General features: G+C 42.8%; 2 protein-coding genes and 1 non-coding gene across 18 annotated transcripts in view; all 3 read right to left on the reverse strand.

Annotated features, from left to right (window-relative positions):
- Window positions 1–217: 217 nt before the first annotated feature.
- Nop2 (NOP2 nucleolar protein) lies at window positions 218–13458 on the reverse strand. 2 transcript variants are annotated; one of them, XM_076852583.1, is made up of 17 exons: window positions 13352–13458; window positions 13019–13125; window positions 11616–11661; window positions 11359–11447; window positions 10934–11160; window positions 7449–7504; window positions 7183–7330; window positions 6885–7082; window positions 6639–6728; window positions 5136–5223; window positions 4919–5059; window positions 4174–4313; window positions 3943–4032; window positions 3699–3821; window positions 3342–3570; window positions 1088–1162; window positions 892–972 (listed from the first exon to the last, which is right to left on the reverse strand). In XM_076852583.1, the coding sequence occupies exons 2-16, from the start codon at window positions 13119–13121 to the stop codon at window positions 1089–1091; spliced, it is 1842 nt and encodes a 613-aa protein (XP_076708698.1). In that variant the 5' UTR covers window positions 13122–13125; window positions 13352–13458; the 3' UTR covers window positions 892–972; window position 1088. The 2 variants fall into 2 exon arrangements, with proteins under 2 accessions (XP_076708697.1, XP_076708698.1); XM_076852582.1 differs by lacking the exon at window positions 1088–1162 and having other exon boundaries at window positions 218–972.
- Window positions 13459–14442: 984 nt separating this feature from the next.
- Window positions 14443–23886, reverse strand: part of Chd4 (chromodomain helicase DNA binding protein 4) — a 30588-nt gene continuing 21144 nt past the window's right edge. For 10 of the 15 annotated variants that reach the window (XM_076854057.1, XM_076854060.1, XM_076854059.2 and 7 more), the window contains 13 exons: window positions 23783–23871; window positions 23546–23679; window positions 22949–23093; window positions 22672–22837; window positions 22313–22410; window positions 22077–22206; window positions 21746–21817; window positions 21316–21453; window positions 20948–21056; window positions 20719–20851; window positions 16546–16741; window positions 15221–15384; window positions 14443–15066 (listed from right to left, as the gene is read on the reverse strand). In XM_076854057.1, the coding sequence (XP_076710172.1) occupies window positions 15049–15066; window positions 15221–15384; window positions 16546–16741; window positions 20719–20851; window positions 20948–21056; window positions 21316–21453; window positions 21746–21817; window positions 22077–22206; window positions 22313–22410; window positions 22672–22837; window positions 22949–23093; window positions 23546–23679; window positions 23783–23871 (1592 nt within the window). In that variant the 3' untranslated portion in view covers window positions 14443–15048. Of the gene's footprint in view, window positions 15067–15220; window positions 15385–16542; window positions 16742–20718; window positions 20852–20947; window positions 21057–21315; window positions 21454–21745; window positions 21818–22076; window positions 22207–22312; window positions 22411–22671; window positions 22838–22948; window positions 23094–23545; window positions 23680–23782; window positions 23872–23886 lie in introns of all 15 variants that reach the window. The other 5 variants (XM_076854061.1, XM_076854055.1, XM_076854058.1 and 2 more) reach the window with 1 other exon arrangement.
- On the reverse strand, window positions 22494–22631 carry LOC143398737 (small Cajal body-specific RNA 11). Its single transcript, XR_013091332.1, has one exon.

Consider the following 23886-nt stretch of genomic DNA (forward strand, 5'->3'; position numbering starts at 1 on the left):
CCTAGTTCTTGACTCCAAAGCTCTCCTTCCCTGTTAAGATGAAAAGAGCAGGATCCTGAAACTGACCTGGTATCTTAACTAATATCTCCCAACTGTTTTTTTCCCTTTGGATCCCAGACCCACCCTCCCTCCAGCTGCCATAACCAGTCCCCTCAAAAACACACACACAAAAAAGGCAACCGGAGTCAGAGGTGGTAAAATGTATATTAAATTTCATGTGTATGCACAAAAATTGCACAACGTGCAAGCATCCTTGTAGACAAACAGTTCCAACCTCTGGCAATGCCAGTGAGCCAAGCCCAGTCCAGTCTTCAACATCCACCTAAGCCAGCAGTGGCTGGCTATTGCCCTTAGGCACAGTTTTCCTCTTCTTTGCTGGTGGGGGCTGGACAGAATTGAGGGGAGTCACAGTGGGGATCTGAGATCCCTTGGGGGTGCCATTCTCCTTCTGAAAGGTAGCTTTCTTGAAAGGCTGCTTTACCTTCTCAGCCCCTTTTACTTTTCCAAGGGGCTGATCAGTGTCCTTAAGCCTGGGGATAGCCTGAGTCTGAGAAAGGGACAGCGCAACAGGTGATTCGGTGTCCATGCTTTTGGGAGGGGCATTTTGCTTCAGGAAGGCAGCTTTCTTAGAGGAGTGCAATTTAGGTGCCTGTTGCCTTAGCCTCCCAATCACCTTTGGTTTCCTGATCACTTCAACTTTTCCAGCAGGCTGAGGGCTATCTGGGAGCCTGGAGGAAGCTTGGGCCTTTGTGACAGAAGGTACAGTGGACACTTCTGAGACTCTGCCTTTGGTGATGCCATTCATTTTTTGTACAGAGGCATTCTTGGGATGCTGCCGTTTCTGGAACTGCTTTGCCTTTGCAGCCCTTTTGGCTTTCTTGGCTGGTTGGCTGTTGTTCTCAGACTTGGGAGTGACCTGACTCTTTGGGTCAGGCAAGTCTAGGTCTGTAGGAGTGGCTGTTGCAGAATTTCCTGGGGTTAAAATTAAACAGACAAGTTGAGAAAATGGGCCTCATCTTAAATGATATTGGTCATTTAAGAAGTAAAGAGTAGGGCTGGGATTGTGGCTCAGAGGTATAGTACTCGCCTCACATGGGCAGGACGTGGGTTCGATCCTCAGAACCACATAAAAATAAAGGCATTGTGTTGTGTCCATCTACACCTAAAGAAAATATTTAAAAAAAAAAAGAAAGAAAGAAAGAAGTAGAGTAGAGATGGGCATGGTGGCACATGCCAGTTATCTCAGCAGCTCCGGAGGATAAGGCAGGATTGCAAGTTTAATGCCAGCCCAGCAACTTACCCCTAAGCAATTTAGCCAGAGCTCACCTCAAAATTCAGGGGGAAAAAAAAGGTCTGGGATTCAGTGGTTGAACCCCTGGTTTCAACCCCTAATGCCAAAAATAAAATAAAAATAAGAACAAGTTATTAAAACAGTGATTGCCAATTCTTGGTCAATGGAGCCACAGTTAGGGATGGTGCCTAAGAACTGACTACCTAGATTCACATCATTCTTACTCAAATTCTACATGAACCTTGTATTAAGAAAAACCTATCCTAGGGGGTGGGGTTGTGACTCAATGGGAGAGCGCTCACCTAGCACGTACGAGGCCCTGGGTTCAATCCTCAGCACCACATAAAAATAAATAAAATAAAAGTATTGTATCCACCTACAACTAAAAAATAAATAATTTTAAAAAAGGGCTGGGGCTATGGCTCAGCGGTAGCGCACTTGCTGGGAATGTGTGAGGCACTGGGTTCGATTCTCAGCACTACATAAAAATAAATAAATAAAATAAAGGTACTGTATCCACTTACAACTAAAAAATAAATATTTTTAAAAAGAAAAAAAAAAAAAGAGAAGCCTATCCTTAGGCTAAAGATTTTTTATAACAAGCTGTGCCCCCTTGAGGGCAGCAGGTAACAAGACATCCCGATGTGGTGATGAGTCCCAGGATCTCCAGATTCATAAACCAGAAGCCCTAGGCTTTTTTAATCCCAGAAAAAAAAAAAAATTATCAATGTGGATTTCGATGAAATGGCAGAAAATAAGCTACACCCACAACAAGAAACAAGCTAGTAAGACAGAAACAAAGACATATTAAAAATACACTTAAGTTACAACAAAAGTTGTTATTAACCACTGAGCCACATCCCAACGCTACAACCACCCCTATTTTTCAGTACTGGGGATTGAACCCAGGACCTTGTACATATATATATATATATACACAAGGCAAGCATTTTACCAACTGAGCTATATATCCCAGTCCTTTTTATTTTTGAGACAGGGTCTCACTAAGCTATTGAAGGTGGCTTTGAATTTACAATCCTCCGACCAAGCCCCTGGGATTAAAGGTGTGCACCACTGCACCCGGCAACCTTGCTTTTTACTTTGAGGCAGGGTCTCACTAAGTTGCCAAGGCTAGCCTCAAACTCAGGATCTTCCTGTCTCAGCCTTCGAACTCACTGGGAGTACAAGATTGTACCACCATGCCAGACTATGTTGACATTCTGATGAGAGTTTTGCAAAAGACTTTATTTATTTATTTTTGGTTTGGGCACTGGGAATTGAACCCAGGAGTGCTTAACCACTGAGCCAGATCCCTAGTCTTTTTTATTTTGAGACAGTGTCTCACTAAATTGCTTAGGGCCTTGCTAAATTTCCAAGTCTGGCTTCAAACTTGTGATCCTCCTACCTCAGCCTCCAAATTGCTGGGATTACAGATATGTGCCACCTTGCCTGGCAAGAGGCATTATTTAAAAGGATTAAAAAAAAAAAAAAAGAGGTCTGGGGGTGTAGTGGATATCAATTCAAATCAGTTTTTATTCGAAGAAGCTCTTCTGTCTTCCAAATAAACTCAGGGTTATATCCCAGCATGAAGAGCTCTCAAGCCTGTTTCAAAAATAAAACCCCACCCTTCCCCTTGAGATGCAGGCAGCCTCCTCCAGATGGCTGAGGAAACAATCTGCAATTAGTGGGATAGGCTCAGAGAAATGCTGATAGTTCCGTAGAGTCCTGTGCCAAACCAGTGCTGAAAGTGCTAGAGCAGCAGAGATACATTAACACAAGTCAACCTTGGGCCAAGAAAAAAAGAAAAACCACAACCTGAAACTGGAATGCATTAGTGCTGAACCACTGTAGCCACTTGGTAGAATAAAGGAAAAGTTCCCCATCTATGTGAACACCAAAGCCCATCAAAATGTGGTTCCAAATCCAAGCATGCAAAGACTGAGATAAGCAAGCCTCAATCTTTCCCTTCCCTACAGTCACACCAGAAGGCTTCCAGAAAGGTAGAAAAAGCAAAAGCAGGAAAGAACTGGACAAAGAACCGATCATTTACCTGTTTGGGACTGAGGGATAGAATTAGAGAATTTCTTGAACTTGGCAATAAAGAAACCATCCATATTGTGGGTATGAGGGTAAAATCGTCGGGTGGAACGCAGAGTGGGATGGAAACGCCTTTCTCGAAAACGGGTAAAACCTTCCTGGCCAAAGTCCAGGCCGGTGGGCACAAGCCTCACATTTCTCTTTTTCAGGGCATAGTCTACTACCCACTCATTCTCTTCCACCTGGACGTGTGGGGAAGACAGAAAGTCAGCAAGAAGGAATAAACAGAGCTGGAGCTGAAGGGAGCTCTTAGAGCCATACAAACTCCCAGCCCTTGCCCTCCCTTGCTCTGCCACAGCAGAGACCTCACCATAATAGAACAGGTGCAGTAGACGAGGTAGCCTCCTGTCTTAGAAGTGGCATTGACAGAGTCAATAGCACTCAGGAGTAACTCTTTCTGAAGGTGAGCACAGCGCAGGATGTCCTTCTCATCCTGTCCCAAAAAGAGCCAGGGTTGAGCGAATTTCATAAGGCTATCAAGAAAAATGAGATACTACCTGCCCTAGGGTGCTCCTTGACATTGTACTCCTCTCTAAAATTACCCAACTTCTCACCTTGTTAGTCTTCACAGCTGGATCCTTAGAGATGACCCCAGTGCCACTACAGGGAGCATCCAGCAATACTCTGTCAAAGCCCCCGACCACCTAGACAAAAGAGGGAGTAAATTAGATGTATTTTGCAACTTGCAGTGTACCATTTATTTCCCAAGGATGGGTCTAAACATTGTCAAGAAGAGGAAGGTAAATTAGAAGCCTCAGGAAAGACACACAGAAGGAGAATCCCACCTTGGGGAACTGGCGTCCATCATAGTGGCTAATGATGGTGTTAGTGACTCCCAGCCGGTGTAGGTTACCCACAACACTCTTTAGTCGCACAGCATTGGCATCATTGGCAAGGATCACACCAGTGTTTTTCATCAGTTGGGCTATAGAAGAGAGGACCCCAGTGCTGAGGAGCCAGCTCCTTTGCTTCCACACTTGGTACCCACCCTCTAGACTAGAAACCCACAGGTGAAATCTCACTACTTCAAGGCAAACCCCCCTCCCAACAAGAACAGTTCCCAATTGCCTACCAGATAGCTCTACCCAACCTGTACTGGCTTCTGGTGGCGAGGAAGTCTACCAATACAGTTTTCCTCTTTTACTGGACATCTTTCTGTCCCTACAGACTAAATTACTTCTGTTACATGATATAGCTCAATCTAATGGTTGTGACTGCTTTCTACACACTAAATACTGTGCTGAGGACTTCAAAATGCATCATGTCAACCTTTGCAACACAAGGATAATATAATGGCCAACCCAAGCACAATTAAAAATCATTTTATGAATAGCTAGAGAATCAAAAGCTTGCCCTAAGTCAGATGGGTTTTAAGTGGCACAACTGACACCGGGGCCCAAGTCAACTCCAGAAACTGCTTCTCACCTCTGCTAGCTGCCTCTACACTGAGTTCCATGAGCACTAGGTAAATCACCAATCCTACTTTCAAAAGAATTAGATAAAGCTCATCCCAAACTACCATTCTCATACCTATGTAGCTGGTCTTTCCTCCAGGGGCACAACACATGTCCAAGATCCGCTCATGTTCCTGCGGCGCCAAGGCCATGACAGGCAACATGCTGGAGGCTCCCTGCAACATGTAGTGTCCAGCCAGGTATTCAGGAGTAGCCCCTGTGGAGGAGGACCATCTTGTGATATGCTGGGACAAGGACAAGAGCAGAAGGGCTATTGGGCAGGGGACACCTACCAATGGGCACTGAAGAATCATATATAACGAGTCCAGTCTTTGACCACTTGCCCAAGGGATCCAAGTTAACCCCACGATTGATCAGAGCCTAAAGATAAAAAGGATGAATATTTGAAGACTTCACAGGCTACTCTACTCAGAAAAGAGAAATATGAAAACCTGGTCCTACCAATAGGTTCATGGCACAATTCCTATAATGCTCATTCGTGAGAGCCAACAAAGACTCACAGGGTAGCTTCTTCCCCTCATCCTATCCCATGATGCCCATTTTTCTTTTATTTTTTTGTTTTTAGAGTGATAAAGAATGACCTTGTACATGCTAGGCAAGTGCTCTACCACTAGGCTAATTCTGGCCCCTGCATTGTTTTTTATATATATACCTTTATTTTATTTAATTTTATGTGGTGCTGAGGATCAAACCCAGGGCCTCACACGTGCTAGGCAAGCGCTCCACCGCTGAGCCAAACCCAGGTCCCCCTGCACTTTTTTCTTAACCTCAGGCTCCTAACTCAAGGTCTGAACTCCATCCCAATGTAGCAGACTATTATCTCCTGTTCCTTTACTTCTGAGAAGTGGACTCTGATTTTCCAAGAGGTGTAGACCCTTCCCACACTAAAATTTAATATTACTGTTTACAGAATATTAAAGATAGTTACTGGGTTATCTTTCCACCAGGAGACACACAATTCACGAGACCAAGCTTTAATACAGGAGGCTTTAATCTGGGATCTCCAAATCCTTGGAAATAGTTTAAAACATTTTATACCACATGCAGTGGTGAATACTTGTAATCCCAGCTACCTAAGAGGCTAGGGCAGAAGGATAGCAAGTTCAAGGCCAGCTTGGTCAACTTAGTGGTACCTTGTCTCAAAATAAAAAAGGAACAAGCATGGTGGCACATGTCTATTATACCTGCACCTCAGAAGGCCAAGGCAGGAGGTCACAAGTTTGAGACCTGCCTCGGCAACTTAGCAAGACCCTGTCCCAAAATAAATAAAAAAGACTGGAAATGTGGCTCAGTGATCAAGTGTCCCTGGTTTCAATTTCCAATACTACAACAAATACATGAACAATTAATATCAATGTGTATGTATGCCTTTTTCTGAGGACAAGTATGTTTCTTCAGCTTCTCAATAATCTTCTTCCGATTTCCTTAGAAGGCAATCATTTACCCTGATGCAGATATCTCATCTGAGTCACAGGGAGAGAGTTTAGAAGGATGAATTCTCCACTTCAGAGGTCCAGGCCCTCAGCCTGTCAGACAGTCACTAGGTTTGCTTCCTGGGATTGTGTTTACATTAAGATACACTTAGGTCCTGGGCTGGGGAGATAGCTCAGTTGGTACAGTGCTTGCCTTGCCTTGGGTTCAATCCCCAGCACCACAAAAAAAAAAAAAAAAAAAAAGATACACTTTGATCCAAAGAATCCACCCAGTCAGGATGCAATAGGGAAGCCCCACAATTAGCAAAGGTTGGTCCCTTCCTGAGATATACAAACCCTCACCTGAGCAAGGTCTCTACGCCGGGTTTTCAAGGTATTGGTCCGGAGGGTGATGGGCCGAGGCACCTCATTAGCTTCTAAAAACTCTATCAGCTAGGTTGGAAGACAAGATATATCTTAAGGACTAAGGCTAGCCAAGAAACAGACCAAGAGAGCAAACAGGACATCTCCCCAAATGTCCTGTTCACACAAGGTAAGAAGGTTAAAAAAAAAAAAAAAGAGAGAAGAGGCATTAGATTGTCTCAGCACCTCAGACAGAGGGAAGAGTTTCATGAGCTTGCCAAGAAGGAAGTCTCCATAGGAGTAATACGTGGCCAGATCCTTCTGAAGCCGATTCAGATATTCAGAACGAGACCGACCTTCTTCCCGCTGAGCTCCAAAATCCCGCAACACTCCCACTATATCCTGAATCCGCTTGTGAACTCGTTGCAAGTCTGGAGCATGGGCATGTGGGCCTGTTAAGGAACTGCTTCATGAAGTCCTAGGGCTGGGAAAACCCCCCTCTCCCAAGCACCTTCCTCCTACCCTCACCCAGCACTGGAAGGATATCCTGCTCCATCTCCCCAGCAGGGGGCAGCACAAATGGCTCTTCCCCATCCACATTGATTTTCAGGCCCCCATCTGCCTCCTCATCCTTTGTGGGGCCTGATAGAGGGGACACTTCCTCTTCATCAGTCTCCTCACTCCACTGGCCCCTAGAAAGAAGTCCAAAAACAGTGATTCAGAGACCAAAACAGACACCTCCTCCTTCCTCATAGCCTCCTCCACCCCAGCTGCTGCCTATCCTCCATCCTAACAGTTTCCAAAACTCACCCATCAGCAGCTTCCTGAGGCTTCTGCTTCTGAGCAGCTCTTTCAATGGGCAGCAACTAAAAAGAGAGATGAGGAGCTGGTAACACAAGCCCATACCACCTCTTCCAACATCCCATGTTATTTTCCTTTTAACTAAATATAAACCCAGAGTTGGGGCTGGGACTCTGTGGTAGAGTGCTCACCTGGCACGTGTGAGACACTAGGTTTGATCCTCAGCACCATATAAAAATAAAATAAAGGTATTATGTTCACCTACAACTAAAAAAATACATATTAAAAAAAAATGTAAACCTAACATTTGCTCTCAGAAACAAATATACAGGCTGAAGAATAAGATTTAACATAGGGGCTGGGTATAGATCAGTGCAATAGTGCTTGGAAAGAAAGAACGAAGAGGGAAGGAGGTAGGAACGTAAATAATGGATGGACAAGGCTGGGGATGTGGCTCAAGTGGTAGCGTGGTATGCGCGTGGTGCTGGGTTCGATCCTCAGCACCACCACATAAAATAAAGATGTTGTGTCCATCGAAAACTGAAAAATATTAAAAAATCATCTCTCTTCTCTCTTTAAAAAAAAAAAAGAATGGATGACAGATTTGACATGAGTCATTTTAAACAACAAATTAAAAGGGCTCATTACACTTTTCTTTCTACTTTTGTTTATTTCCCTTAAAAAAAATTTTTTTTTTTTTTTGGTTGTAGATGGACACATACCTTTTTTCATTTATTTATTTTATATTTATTTTTTAGTTTTCGGTGGACACAACATCTTTGTTTGTATGTGGTGCTGAGGATCAAACCCGGGCCACATGCATGCCAGGCGAGTGCGCTACCACTTGAGCCACATCCCAGCCCCTCATTTATTTATTTTTATGTGACACTGAGGATTGAACCCAGTGCCTCACATATGTTGAGCAAGTGAGGTACAGCCCCAGCCCCATGTGTTTCTCTTTTTGATTAAGAAAAAATTTGAAGTTGGCACACACATGTAATCCCAGCAACTTGGGAGGCTGAGGCTGGATGGATAGCAAGTTCAAAACCAGCCTCAATAACTTAACGAGGCCCTAAGCAACCCTATCTCAAAAAAAAAAAAGGGCAGGGGATGTGGCTCAGTGGTTAAGCACCCCGGGGTTCCATCCCTAGTAAATAAATAGCCATGTGTATAAACAGGAACAAAAACTACCCTTGGGTACCATTTTGCCATATTTTCTTCCAGATTTACTCTACATTTTTCACATAGCTCAAATCACAATGCATTTTCAAATTTATTTTTTAAATTTAGTTAGATCATAAGTATATTCATAGACATAACCACTAATTAATCATATGCATAAACCATAATCCACTGAATATTTTAGAAGTTTCCAGAGTTTGGGGCATTGTGATCCACGTGGTACTTACAAACCTGATAACTACAGACAAAAGAGGGCTGTGGGATAGAATGCAAAGGCCTCTCTTTTTTATTCTAACAATTCTCTATCAAGTTTTTCTAATATATACTAATTGTGTAAGTTAACTTCTTTTTTTTTTTAAAAGAGAGAGAGAGAGAATTTTTTTTTAATATTTATTTTTTAGTTTTCGGCAGACACAACATCTTTGTTTGTACGTAGTGCTGAGGATAGAACCAGGGACTCACACATGCCAGGCGAGCGCGCTACAGCTTGAGCCACATCCCCAGCCCTTAACTTCTTGCACCTCATAAAAAAAACCTTTGCAAGGGCTGGAGTTGTGGTTCAGTGGTAGAGCGCTTTCCTTGCACATGTGAGGCACTGAGTTCGATCCTCAGCACCACATAAAAATGAATAAACAAAGTAAAGATATTGTGTCCATGTATAGCTAAAAAATATTAAAAAAAAAAAAAACCTTTGCCTACATTTGGAGTATTTTTTTTTTTTTTTTTTAGAACTTTTTAAAACAGGGAAGTACTAGGTCAGAAGAAACTTTTTTTTTTAAATACTGAGACAGAGTCTCATTATGTTAACCAGGCTGGTTTCTAACTACTGGATCTAAGTGATCCTCTTGCCTCTGAAACTACGGGCATACACCACCGTACCCAGCCTCAAAGAAACGTTTTAAAATTCTCAGGTAAAAATTGTTTTATTAAAAATGTATGCACGGCATTTGACACCCAGATAGTGATTATAAAGCACAAATCCATCATCTGCCCAGGGTATAATGCGGTGCTGCATATTCATACCTGTATTGAGGAAGTCGAAATAACAACCTTAATCTGCTTGGCAAACAACAAAAAAAATCAAAAAAAAAAAAAGTAAGACCCAACCCTGTTTTGTGAAACAAGATCAAATATGCATTGCCCGCTTAAGGACAGCAGAAACCGTCTGCCTTGAGACCTTTAAAGACTTCCCTCAAATGGGTCGTTTTACTTTAAGAGATGAGGGTAAGACCATTGCAATTGGAAAAGTTCTGAAACTGGTTCCTGAGAAAGATTACATTTTCTTGATGACCCTGCACAATACTGTGAGGAAAATTGACTGCAAAAGCCTACTTCACACTGCCTTCTCTTATTTTCTGCCCATTGATAAACTTCTTCCCATATTTTGCAAAGAGAAAATTCACAGCAAAAGTCCACATTATGTCAGCTTTCTCATATTGAGAGCTCTGCTATGCCACTGTGGAATTTATCCCAAGACCTCCCCCTTCCAAACTCTGCTTCCTTGGACAGATTTGGCAATAGCTTTGTAAGTGATGTGGACATAACTGCCTACAATAATGAAAACAGGAATTTTTTTATTTTTCATTTTCCCCTTAGCCTCTTTTTCCCAGGAAGATCATTCTAAGTGTGAGAGTGTGTGTGTGTGCACCATGTTACAAAGACAACTACCATGTTAATAAAATATTCCATTTGGGAAAAAAACAAAAAAGAAATTTATGTATAGGGCTGGGGTTGTGGCTCAGCGGTAGAATGTGAGGCACTGGGTTCCACCCTCGGCACCACATAAAAATAAGCAAATAAGATAAAGGTATCATGTTCAAATACAACTAAAGAAATAAAAATAAATTTAAAAAGTATGTGCATGTCTAGTCCCATAAATGGTGCATGCTCACCAGCAATGAACATTCTCATTTTTAAAAAATGCTCTGTAGGCTGGGTGCAGTGGCACGCGTCTGTAATCCCAGCAGCTTGAGAGGCTGAGGCAACATGATCAACAAGTTCAAAGCCAGCCTCAGCAAAAGCAAGGCACTAAGCAATTCAGTGAGACCCTGTCTCTCAGTGGTCGAGTGCCCGAGTTCAATCCCTGGTACCTTAAAAAAAAAAAAAAAAGAAAAACTCTGTCTTACAACTCTTTCAAACTTGTGCATGCATTGAGAGAGAACATAAAGCAGGAGGGAAACTAGAATCTAAGGAGCACTACATCCCTTTAGTCAGGTTGTCCTTGTCACTGAAGAACACTCTCAAGAATCTGGAAAGAAACTGAAAGGTAAAGCTTTTTTTCTGAATACACAGGAAAAAAAAGTGAATCTCACCTTTTTACCTTCATCCTCTGAGTTGGAGTCAGCTCCATAGTCATCTACCATATCAGTATCACTGTCCTCAGAGTCCCAGAGGTTCCCCTGGTTCACAACACCATCTTCTTCAGAGTCTTCCTCATCCTCTTCCTCGTCACTACTATGGTCTGGTGCTAGGCGTTTCTTGCCTTGACCAACATTAAATAAGGACTGAGCACCCTTCTTATCAGGTGTCTGGACCACTCCTGCAAAGATGCCCAAGGGTTTAAAGAATCCTGGTCTAATGGCAACCACACTCCCCTGCCCACATCCCAAACTCGGTACTTTTTACCCACAGAATGTCTTTTGGCTATTCCTCTCATTCCAAAAATGCTCTGCAAGTACCTCTCAACCAAAGACCTTGAAGACTCTTGATATGGCACCAAACTTCTATTTTCACTGACCTTTTGGTAGCTTTCCAGACAATGGTTTGGCCCCAGAAGACTTATAAGCCTTAAGGACTTCAACAGACCCAAACCTCCTCTTGGCTGCTCTGAAAAGATATAACAAGTAAGTAAATGGAAACATCTCCAGACTCTACCACCTCCCATTACAGGGAAATTTAACTGTTTACAATTAGCCCTCTTCCTCAACCTATTCCAAATGGCTAAAGACGAGCAGCCCCAATTTAATCTCTGTAAGTTTGGACATCTATACTTACCTCTTTCGAGCACGACTAGACAGCCTCTTGGAATTTTCATCACCAGCTGTTAAAAAAAGGCAAATAGAGGGTTATAGAAAAAAAGAAAGAAATGGGAGCAAAACTAAAAGCATAAAAGATTAGTACACTAAGGAGATGGCTGGGTGTGTGGCTCCATGAATAGCACACATACTTAGCATGTTAGAAGTGCTAGGTTAGATCCTCAGCATGGCAAGATAAATAAGTAAATAAAATAGCTTAACTCACTTTATAGAACTTTCCTAGGCACTGGATAAAAGATGTAAATGAGGAGCTAAAAGTACAATTCAGCGGTAAAGTATGTGCTTAGCACACACCATTGATTTCAACCCCACCACCACACAAACACAAACACAAAAAGTGATGGGAAATGAAGCATCATGTGATCATTCAGTAACCAAATCTAAACTGGGCCTTCCTTCAGGTTTCAATAACAGCATCACATCACCATCCTGATGGTTCAAAATTTATCTTTTCTTCTGCCCTATTCTTTACTCTCAGCTTATTCAGTTACCAACTAAGGTGCCTTTTAACTTCGTTAATGCTTTTTTTCTTTTTACATATTCTCCCAAGATTTAAAAGGCAAATTTCAGTATGGAAATCACTTAATTTCTCAGCATGCACTTCTTTAACAGTGCCTCTCTCACAGGACTTTAAGATAATGAATTGATACAGTGTATCCAAAGAGTTCAGAGTAGTGCCTAGAATTTGTTAATACCTCAATATACTCCATCTTTTACCTAAGAGATGACAGAAATTACCTGTGCAGCAGTCTCTTCCACCAGTCCTCCATAATAGAGACTACTCAACAAGTCAGAATCACCCATGCTTTCCCATTTCTGTCCCTTCCATCAGGCAATTCAATGACTGGGTCATTCCCCTCCCCAACTCCCACTTGCTAAAAATTTTTTTTTTTGGGGGGGGGTGGGGGGGTACTGGGAATTGAACCCTGAGGCTCTTTACCCAGGAGCCACATCCCCAGTCCTTTTAATTTATTTTTATTTTGAGACAGGTCTAAGTAGCTGAGACTGACCTCACATTTACAATCTTCCTGTCTCAGCTTCTTGAGTCACTGGGATTACAGGCCTGAGCCACCCAGCTATGTTACCTATTTTTCAAAATCCACTTAACAAAAACCTAAATTATTCAGAAGATCCCGCTTCCTCTGAACTTTCACAATGTTAAACAACACCTCTCCTTGTGTGAGTACTTGTACCCCTGTTGCATCTTCTAAACACTGATGACAGTGTTCCGTTCGTATATTTCCTAATAACTCATACAAGAATGTCGGACCCGAACAGAGAATGAATGCAGATTTACAAGGAAACAGGATTAAAATACAGAATAATTCAAAAGCCGGGGAACCAGGGGTCTATGACACTTACCTTCAGGCAAGAACCTGACCAGTTCTGTCTCAGCACCTTTTTGTTTTCTAGCCTTTCGGCCTGGACCACGCTTCTCCTTCGTAGGATCCAACTTGCGCCCCATGGTACTGAACAAAAAAGGAAGAAGGCGGAATTACGCACAATGAAAAACGATCAGGGACATAGGCCTGGCGATGCGAGAGTGGGTAAGGGCATTCCGACGGCCTCCTCCAGGCCGCAACAAATCACCCCTTACCAGCCCCCGACCCTGCGCTCTCTCCCCAGGACCCAGCCCACGTTCATGTCGGAAAATCCACCCTTCGTTCCCCGAATTCCTACAAGAAATTCACCTACAGGAAAAGAACCTGAAGCTTTGGTTTACTGAGAGGTAGGTTCAAGCCCAAAACGCAACCTCGCAGCGCTGCGCCGCTCCACGTGCACCCGGGTAGGCGTTCTTATCCACCAGCTGCGGAAGCGTCTCACGCAGGCGCGCGGGGTATTTGCGCGGCTCCGCCTCTTCCGGCCAAAGCACCGGAACCGGTGCCTGGGAACGTGCGGACTGGCCGACTGGTGTCGTCGGTTTCCCCCACGCATAGGGTTACTTGACAGTTCCCGGCGTGACATCCTCTCCCTCACCTTTTTGGTTTTTTGCTACATGCCGGATTGCATTCGGAAAAGCTGACTCCCTGAAAGCGGACCCTTCCCCTCAAACCAGGGAACAACCAACAGTGAGCCCACCCTGCCATCCTTTGCCCTACATCCAGCCTCAAGATTATGGAATCCCATGCCACTTTCTTCCAACTCTCAACCCTTTGACTAGGAAGCCCTTTTCCTTGTGCACGCCAGGATTCCCCGTCCCAGGAAGACTTAACCCTCAGCCTGGGTTCACATCAGGTCAGGGAGGAGACTTCAGCCACGTGTCACTTAACATGAAAAAAAAAAAAAATCTACTAAGCCTTCCTTCAAATTAACGAGTATTCTACGTTTTAGAAATTTTTAATGCTGGGGTAATATAGCTCAGGAGTAGAGCCACTTGCATAGCATGCAGGAGGCACTGGGTTCAATCCCCTGCATTTTTTTTTTTAATGCCATTCCAAGCACCTTATTAGTTGTATCTTCACACTCTATAAGGTAGGTATATTTACAGATACAAAATCTTGGCCCAGGGAAGTTAAAACCACCTGCTCAAGGTCAAAGAGCCATGAAGTGGTGCAAGCAGATTTACAGCCTCGATTTCTACAGGTGGTTATTCTTGGTTCTGAGCATAGGGGGCACAAGGACGGATGGACGGACACGGACACACACACACACACACACACACACCCAAGGCTCTTCAGGGATGAAGCAACCCTTACTTTTCAACTACATAGTTCCTGGGCCTCCTACCATATGGACACACTCTTGTATCTTCTACCTGCACCTACACCCACACTGAACCAGAGCACTAAAATACAAGGAAACTTTTATTTTCGATTTTCATGAAGAAATTTGCTGTGGTTTTTTTATGCTTTTGGTTCTTTTTCCTTTTTTTTTTTTTTTTTTTTTTCCACTTTATTTTAGCCGCTCAGTGGCTGGAGCCGCTGGGTTCCTGGTATTAAAAAGATGCCAACAGAGGTAGCTGTGTCTCGCCCAGGGGCCCGGCCCACTCTGAATACCCCAAAAAAGGGAGAAAAGAAAACTCAAAAATAAACCAACAAAATAAAACCAAAAGGAGGAAGAAATTCAGATCATTTTCTTCAAGCCTGGCAGGAACCCACAACAGTTTGTGTGTAACAGACGTCACAGTGGGAAGAAGCCAGGGTCCAAAAGAAGGCCAGCCAGCCAGCTCCCTGCAGATGGCGCCGGCGCTACTGCTGCTTGTCTCTCCAGCAGGAAGGGCACCACTGCCCCTCACTCCCTCCCCTCCCCCAGTACATGGGGGCTGTTCCTTTACAACATGAAGATGGGCAGAAGGTCAAGAGTCTCTCAGGCCCCCAAGGGAGAAGCTGGGACAAGAGAAAGTGAGGAAGGTCACTGCTCAGCGGTGGAGGTGGTATCCTCAATCCAGATCTTCACTGTTGCTGGGCTACCTATAGTGAAAGAGAGCCAAGAGTCAGAATTTGAATCCACCATATAGCAAGGGAACTCACTGACAGCCCAGAAGTAAAGGTAGGAACAAAGACTAAAGTTAAAATTTCCAGAATGGTTCTGTGAGAAGAGCTGGTAGGGTAGAAATTTTCCTACCTGCTGTGGGGGAGGTTCTGGTGCCCGATTTGCCAGGCGGCTGAGAATGTTACGTTCTGACATCTGTAACCTCACAGCAACTGGGGGAATTCGGGCAATGGTAGCTGGGAGTCGAGTCACATCAGCTTTCATGTCACTTAGCAGTTCTTCCAATTGTTTCAGAACTGCAGAGGGAATAAAGAAGTGGTGAGCTGTGGTGATCAACATGAAGATCCTTCTACCCTAGTGGACCAAACCACACACAATGACCAAGTGACTGTAATGTGTTGCTATCTTTTGTTGAATCACCACCTGACCTGACCACCAACCACGCTCAAATTTCCTACTCCTCACACACTAAGTTCCATTTTGTCCATGATTCTGGTTTTTGTTTGTTTTTGTACTGGGGATTTGCTCTATCACTGAGCTACACCCCCAACCCTTTATAGTCTTGAGATAGGATCTCGCTACATTGTCCAGGCTGGACTCAAATTTGCCTCAGCCTCCCACCTCCTAAATCTCTGGGATTACAAGTGTACCACTGTGTCTGGCTGATCCTCTGCTTCTTTTAAGTCACCTAACATTCATTATCCCTTGCTTTCTATTGTCTGTATTTTCTCCACTTCTTGAGAAAAGCTTATTCTTACTGTTTCATCTTCACACTCATCTCTCTACCTTCTCCTACTTCCTTTATAAACAACCTTCTTTTCCTCACTTCACCCTCTACCTCCTCATAATGTTTTACGTTAATTAGAAATAAATGTTGAGGGGCTGGGATTGTGGCTCAGTGGTAGAGCACTTGCCTAGCACGTGCAAGGCCCTGGGTATGATCCTCAGCACCACATATAAATAAATAAATTAAACAAAGGTATTGTGTTCACGACAACTAAAAAATATATTTAAAAAAATGTTGAAAGGGGTTTAGAATTTGATGGCATTTCAAATCACCTGAAATTACCTCTAAAGTATCCCAGATGATATTCTATTATATTCTGCTTTGCTATCAAGAATAATGAATTTTTTTTTTTTTTTTTTTTTTTAGTTTTCGGCGGACACAACATCTTTGTTTGTATGTGGTGCTGAGGATCGAACCCGGGCCACATGCATGCCAGGCAGGCACGCTACTGCTTGAGCCACATCCCCAGCCCCAAGAATAATGAATATATTAATATGAGGCAAAGAATTACTGTCCTTGACTATCTCTAAGGCAAAGATCCTCAACATATCCTAAGCTCCCTGACAAGCAGGCTCTGAAAAAGTTTGGGAACAAGAAGCATATGGATTTGGGGAGGACTTAGTGGAGAGGGGAGACTCAATCAATAGGAGGCAGGAGAGCCACTGACTACCTTTGTGCAGGACTGCATTGGCTGGCTTGTTTCCTGCCATCGACTCCTTGGACAGGTGCTGGTGACTTTCTGCCAAACACTCCACCTCAGCAAAGCGGGTATTTAGGGCCATGGAAGGGTGAGAAGGGTCCTCTGACATGTTCAGGTAAGCCGCCCGACGCAGCTGCTCCTCAATCACCAGGGCTTGTTCTAAGAGCTGAACAGGGACAAACAGGAGATGGGAATTAACTTACATTTTGTTCATTTCTAATGGGCCTCTCAGCTCGCCTCTTCCTATAGGTAATGAGAACCTACAAAGACCTTCAGGGATGGCTCCTCAACACCACTCCTCACACTCAAGCAGTTCAACATTACATTGTCTTTTTCTTCCCCATTGAAGAGCCATGTTTTTACCAACTCTTTAGATTGTCTTATACAAAAATGATTTTAAAAAAAAATTTTTTTAAACTCAAATTTAAAAAAATACAGAATGGGGCTGGGGTTGTGGTTTAGTGGTAGAGTGCTCACCTAGCATATGCAAGGCCCTGGGTTCGATCCTCAGCACCACATACAATAAATTAAATAAAAGTATTGTGTCCAACTACAACTAAAAAATAAATATTTAAAAAAATACAGAATGTATAAGAAACTAACATTCTGGTGTTTTTCTTTCAGGATTTTTCTATGTATTCCTTTTTTATGTAATTAAGGTTATATTATATATATATATATATATATATATATATATATATATATATATATATATATATTTAAGGTTATATTATATACACATCCATGTGAGCATCTTCCTTTATCATTAACCACTTCGCAGGGGTGGGGGTGGGGGGGCAGTACTGAGGATTAAACCTAGAGGTCAATTTATCATTGAGCTATGTTTATCCAGCCCAGTTTATTTATTGAGATAGAGTCTAAGTTGTCCCAGCTGGCCTAGAATCTGGATCCTCCTACCTCAGCCTATCTGGGAATAACCTGGACTACAGGCACAATCCACTAGTGGTGCCTAGTAAAAAGAATTTTTTAATGATTGCATGGTAATCCATCCTATAGATTTATCTGCCATATCATTCAGGTTCTTCTGCTCCTAAAAATAATTTTGTTAGGAGCACGGTGGTTGCATGCCTATAATCCCAGCAACTCAGGAGGCTGAAGCAGTAGAATTCCAAGTTTGATGCCAACTTCAGCAATTTGGTGGTAGAGTATGTGTTTATTAGTACACACAGCACTAAGTTTGATCCCCAGAGAATACACATTTTTGTTGTTTATTTCCTTTTATCTCCATCTCATTCCCATTCTTTCCTCCTCCAAAGGGCAACACTCTAATATATGTACTTTGCCTTTTTTCTGTGCTGTTAAAGTCCAAGTGTTATTGCTCATTTTCATATTGGTTTCTGTATATATAAAATGCTTTTTCTTACTTTTCTTGTTAAGTTTCATTTATGTTGGTACATGCACATTTTTCTTTTTCTTTTTTTTTTTTGCTTCTGTTGCATGAGTATGCATTTTTACCTATCCATTCTCCCAATGTGGAACATTAAGGTTGTCTCTAGGCCTCTTCCACCAAAAACTCATACTGTTTTGGAACACTCTTGCGCTTGCTGCCTGATGGAGCTGTGTAAAAGTTTGTTTGAAATACATTTCAAGAGGCAGAATGTTGGTTCCTGAGTTACAGTAAGTATCCACTGGTTAAAGATAGTAGATTCATTAAGAAGACAGTATGAGTCAGGAAGGGTGATACATGCCTATAATCCCATCTGTCCGGTAGGATGAGGCAGAAGGATTCCGATTGAGGCCAGCCTCAACACCTTAGCAAGACCCTGTCTCAAAATTTTAAAAAATAAAGGGCTGGAGATACAGCTCAGTGATAGAGCACCCTAAGTTTGATCCACATAACACACAAACACATACACACACAAAAAGAAAATTAAAATGGGCTGTTGTTTCTCTCATAAGACCTGGCCTAATTTATCCCCAAACAGACCAACCATCTTCTTTTCAATCTATATATTCTTCACCAATACCCTTTCATGCCCCAAATATAAGCATTCTTCGGGTGTGGCCTTGGCTCATTTCTGTCTTTTTAAAACATTATCCTTACATGACCACTGTAACTCCACATCACGTACAACCAAAAGAATGGGAAGTTATACTACTCCATGTATGTATAATATGCAAAATACATTCTTGTCATGTAAAACTAAAAAGAACAAATTTTTTAAAATAAGGCATTTTCCCATGAGATTTATCCTATCTTCGTGTCAGCCCACATCACCAAGTAGGTGATTTGATCTTCCCCAATACACATGTCAAACACTGATGGTTCTGATCCCACTTGTATGGTTATGGAGCAGGCATTGAAAGAGGTGTTGACTTGTGAGAAACACCAAGAAACTTGTCTAAAACGTAATTTATCATTCTTTTCTATAAACTATTGTCTCCTCTAAAATGATCACTTAATTTTTTCAGTGACTCAGGCCTGAAATAGCAGTCATCCTGGGAGTCTCACTTTACACATCAAATACACTTAAAATCAGGAGTTAGCAAACTATGCCCTGGACCCAAATCTGGTCTAAACTATAGTCAGTTTTTGTGTGGCCCAAGAGGTAGGAATGTATTTTATAATTTTAAATGGCTGGGGAAAAGAGCCAGAATAAGATTATTGCATGCCACTTCATGAAAATTATACAAACTCAAGTTTTAGTGTATATAAATAAAATCTTTTTGGAATACATCCATACCCATTTGTTTATATATCACCTATGACTGCTTTCACACAATAATGACAGAGTCTGAACATGAAATATTACCTGGCTCTATAACAGAAAAGATTTGCTGAGCTCTACAGTAAATCATTAAGTCCTATAAATATTTCCTTTATCCACAAGCAGCAACCAGAGCCCAGGCCCTTGATATCTCACTAATGTGTGACATTTCATAAATGATATTTCCATTTCCCTTGGTCCTATCAAAACTCTGTTCACAACCCTTCAGTGGCTACCTGTTATCTACAGAATAAAATCCAAATTCTCTTATTTTTGCCTACTGACCTTTAACCCTTATGTCTTTCCAAACTACCTCCCACCATTACCCAACACGTTTTCTATAGCTCACCTGGGCTATTTGCTAATTCCAAAAACTCTAAGCTTCGCTGTTTGTCTTTGCCCAATTTAATGTCCCTATAACTACCCAACTATCTAGTGCATTCATCAAAATTTAATTTCCATGCTAGCTCCCTGCTCCTCTGGTTCTCTCTGGACAACTTTCTTAGGGGACTTAGCAGTCTTCCTCCTGCTGTACAGAATAGAATTCACTTTATAACACATATGCTTTGCTTGAAACTCAAAGCTCCTTGATAACAGGCACCTTGTTTCACCTTTGTATCCCTGTGTCAGTCACTGCTTGGTACGTAACACCTCAAGGCTTTTAGCATGTTTGTTATTACTAAACTTGAAAGAGCCATTTCATGGTATCCTATTTAATACTCTGCTCTGCACACTAGAAGCCCTCAATAAATATGTACTGAATCCCATTTTTTTTTTTTTTTTTTGGCCTGGTTGAACCACTGAGCTATAGCCCCAGCCCTTTTTATTTTTTATCTTGAGATAGGCTTTCATTAAGTTGTCCAGGCTGGTCTAGAACTTGCAATTCTCCTGCCTCACTCAGCCCCCAGAGTTGCTGGGATTACAGGCATATGCCACTGTGCCCAGCTCATCTGCTAAATTGGAGGAGACCCTCTCAGTGGGCTCAATGATTTTAAAAAAGAAGCTCTACTTATATCTCCTCTTTGCAGCCACTCTACCTTTATCTCACAAGTTCTCTCTAACTCAGAAAAAATGACCACCAGCCCATTCACAGCACCACCCCTCCTCAGGGATTCAATTCAATCCCACCCATCTTTCCTGAACACTCCAGCCTACACTGTTTCCCCCATCAAACTCACTGCACTAGTTTGTGTCACTCCTTAGGCACACGGTCACCATCAGCTCTTGTACAGCTGATTAGTTTTCAAGTCTATATGTCCTGATCTCTAATACTAAAGTCACTAGGGAATCATGGAATGCAAAAAGTCAAAAACAGTATGGCTGAATGAAATGGACTCCTTCCTTTGCAAGAACCTTCTGGACTTCCAGTCCGTCACCACGTAAATGCCATATTTTCCTTACCCATCCTGCTTACCTTGAACCTTCGAGCTAGAAACTTATTCTTGATCTCTAAGAAATTGCCTCGGTTCATTTCACCCTTAAAAGGCTCATTGAGGATGGCATAGCGTGGGTCATTCTGGATGTCCTGCCACCGGGCATAACCATGGCTATTGGGAAAATGCTCAGGAAAACAAGAACCTCAAACTAAAGGCCCTTCAGAACCCTGCACCAAGAACCCTAGTCCAGACTCAGACAAAGGATACTTTATGATGCCAGCTAACAGCCAGTAGTCATGCCGTCGATGCCAGATCTCATAAGTCTTCTTGGTGACTGTGGCTGCCCGCTCCTCATTCTGCCAAAGGGAATGCAACTCTGAGGAGGAATTTAGGGAAGGTTGGAGAAACAGGAAAAACAGCAAACATCTGTGAGAATTCAGAAAAGCCATTTATTCTTGTCCCCCACTCCATCTTATTATGGTTTGCCTCTGACTAACAGAATGCAGAGGAAGACACAATCAGCTTGCATTCCCTCATCCAGCAAAGGTAAAGTCTTTGTACCCTGGTTTCTAATGAGAACCCCAATTTCACTTCAGATCCTTTTAACCCCCCCAGTGAGTCCCTCATCTTCATACCAGTAAAACCACCATCTGCAATATTAAACATGAAACGCTGTTTCATATTTTTCTTCTGCTTCTCATCACTCAGGTCCTTGGGGGTCTCTCCATTCTGAAGCATCACCTCCTTTTTCTCATCTTCCTCTTTCTTCTCTTCTACAGGATACATGGAAGAAAAAATATCAACACTGGACAAAGTCCAGTACTATGGCCCTTCCCCAGAGTATACATGCTGTAAAATATCCATCCACTTCCCTACCTATTTCCACCCAGGTGTCTCCTGAGCAGAGGAAAAAGGTGCCACCAGCCCAGCCCAACTAAATCGAGGACAGGTGGAGTCTTTTATTTTGGGATAAAATATATGGATATGGGATAGTAAGGCAGGAGCAGATAATGCTTCTGGTTTTAGAGTTCTTCTAAACCATAATCGGCTTCTTCAAACACCAACCTTTGTCCTCCACCACAATAGGGGTCAGATCTATTGCTGACTTCTCTTCCACCTTCTCCACATCAGTAACACCTGAGAGAAAAAAAAGCATTGAGAATATATATACCTAAAGCAAGAGTTTCCTCCTCTGTTCCACACAATTATCCAATTAGAATAGTCCCTCATCTAAATTTCTATAATTAATGTCACAAAGGATGTCTCGGGGGACTATAATTTAGAAGGGTACAGGATTCTTCAAAATGACTTCCTCCTGACACCTCTACACCTGGTTTTAAGTCCATGAGTGCCTATGATTCACCCAGGGATCTTTAGTGTTTGAAAATGTGGATACCTTTGGGCTCTGTCTCCATGGGTTCCTCTGTTCTCTCCTTTACTTCTGCCTTTTCCACTTTCTCCTCTCCCTCTGTGGGTTCAACAAGGACTTTTTCATCCTCCGAAGCAGGGGCAGAAGGCTGTGTACACTTCAAAGGAAAAAATGATGATAAAGCAGACAAGCTAACACTTAAAAGGAAGACTGGCCTTATGTGTTTGCTTTTAGTATGGCATCTTACCTCACCCATCTCTTACCTCAACAGTAGCCTCAGGAGCTGTAGATTTAACCTCCTTTTCTCCTTCTGGGCTCTCTTCTTCTTTGAGGTTATTTTCCTCTATTTTTATCCCATCCTCTGCAGGCCAATAGGAGATAATCAATTAGGAAAAAAGTACCAGATCAGAGAAAAGATTATGCTTTCCTAATTTTTCATCTTAAATTGTCCTCTCGTGCCTTTAAGAGCCAGCCCTATTCTTAGGATGGCTCTCCTAAACTGAGAGGGAAACTGCTGTGTGTCCTGCCAGACTACCCTGTTAGAGCTGAGCACAGGGAGCAAAAAAGCACAGGCCAGGACAAAAAGAGACAGACAGAAATTTGACAGGACAGGCAGATTTACCAGCAGGTGGAGCAGGTGCAGGAGTATTTGGTTGTGTGTCTCCTGGAGTAGAAGGTGTAGGAGTCTTTGGAGAGGGTGACCCTGGCTGGGACATTTTCTTGTTTTCCTCCACCTCAGCCAGTTCAGGCATGCTCCAGCGCCCATTAACATGTTCAAACTCCTGAACCTATAGCAAAGGACAAGAAGTTGAAGATCTAGTTCCAGCTATGAGCTCCTTTCCTACTGGACCCTCATTTCCCTAGAAGCCTTTAAAAATGTACAGAAGCTCAGGATTCACCTTTTTGCGAATCAAGGACATGACACCAATCCTAGTAAGGACATGCTGGCGAGACAGGCCTTCTCGGGGTACACCATCAGCAAAAGTCTCAGCTCCATCTGCCCCTGGCTCACATAAATGCCGCATGAACAGAGAGACATAAGCCCTGTGGCAAAGAAGGGAGAGCAATGACTTAAGAGACACCATGCTGACTCCTACATCAGATTCTTTCCCACCCCTTAGGCATTACCGCGGGGAATGACTATGGCTCTGCCTGGAGGTAAAGCCCACTGCACTAGAGGGTCAATCTCCAGATCCCACACCACAATCCAGGTTCTGTTTGAGGGCAGTTAGGAACACAACCCATATTACTACCAGCTTCATCTACCATCTTCGGCAGAAGAAACAGCCATTTCCCTGCATAGCCTGAACTAACACTGGAATGGCCACACAGTAAAGCCCATGTTCTAGATCAGTCACCCCAGCCCTATATATTTTTTTTTTTTTTAATATTCATTTTCAGCAGACACAACATCTTCGTTTGTATGTGGTGCTGAGGATCGAACCCGGGTCACACGCATCCACATCCCCAGCCCCACCCCAGCCCTATAAACTTACTTGAACTCTTTCTCTGACTTGCCTCGCAGATCTCTCACAAGCCACTGGGTGGTAAAAGCATCCTGAGGTGGCATCCCATATCGCATAATTGCATTAAGAAAGGCTTTTCGCTGACGAGCATTAAAACCAAGAACCTAGTGGAAAAAGAAACCTGGGTGAGAGGGAGCAGGTCTCACTTCACCAAAGACTTAGTATCTAGCATTCAACCACCTCACACTATAATCATGTAACACTTACTTCAATATTCCCACCAACACGGGCCAACAGAGGAGGCAATGGCTTATCTTTATCATTCCGCAGGCCCTTGCGACTGGGCCTGCGGGGAGCTGCAAGAAGGAAAG

This window comes from Callospermophilus lateralis, chromosome 4 (assembly GCF_048772815.1).
Source record: "Callospermophilus lateralis isolate mCalLat2 chromosome 4, mCalLat2.hap1, whole genome shotgun sequence".
Lineage (NCBI taxonomy): Eukaryota > Metazoa > Chordata > Mammalia > Rodentia > Sciuridae > Callospermophilus > Callospermophilus lateralis.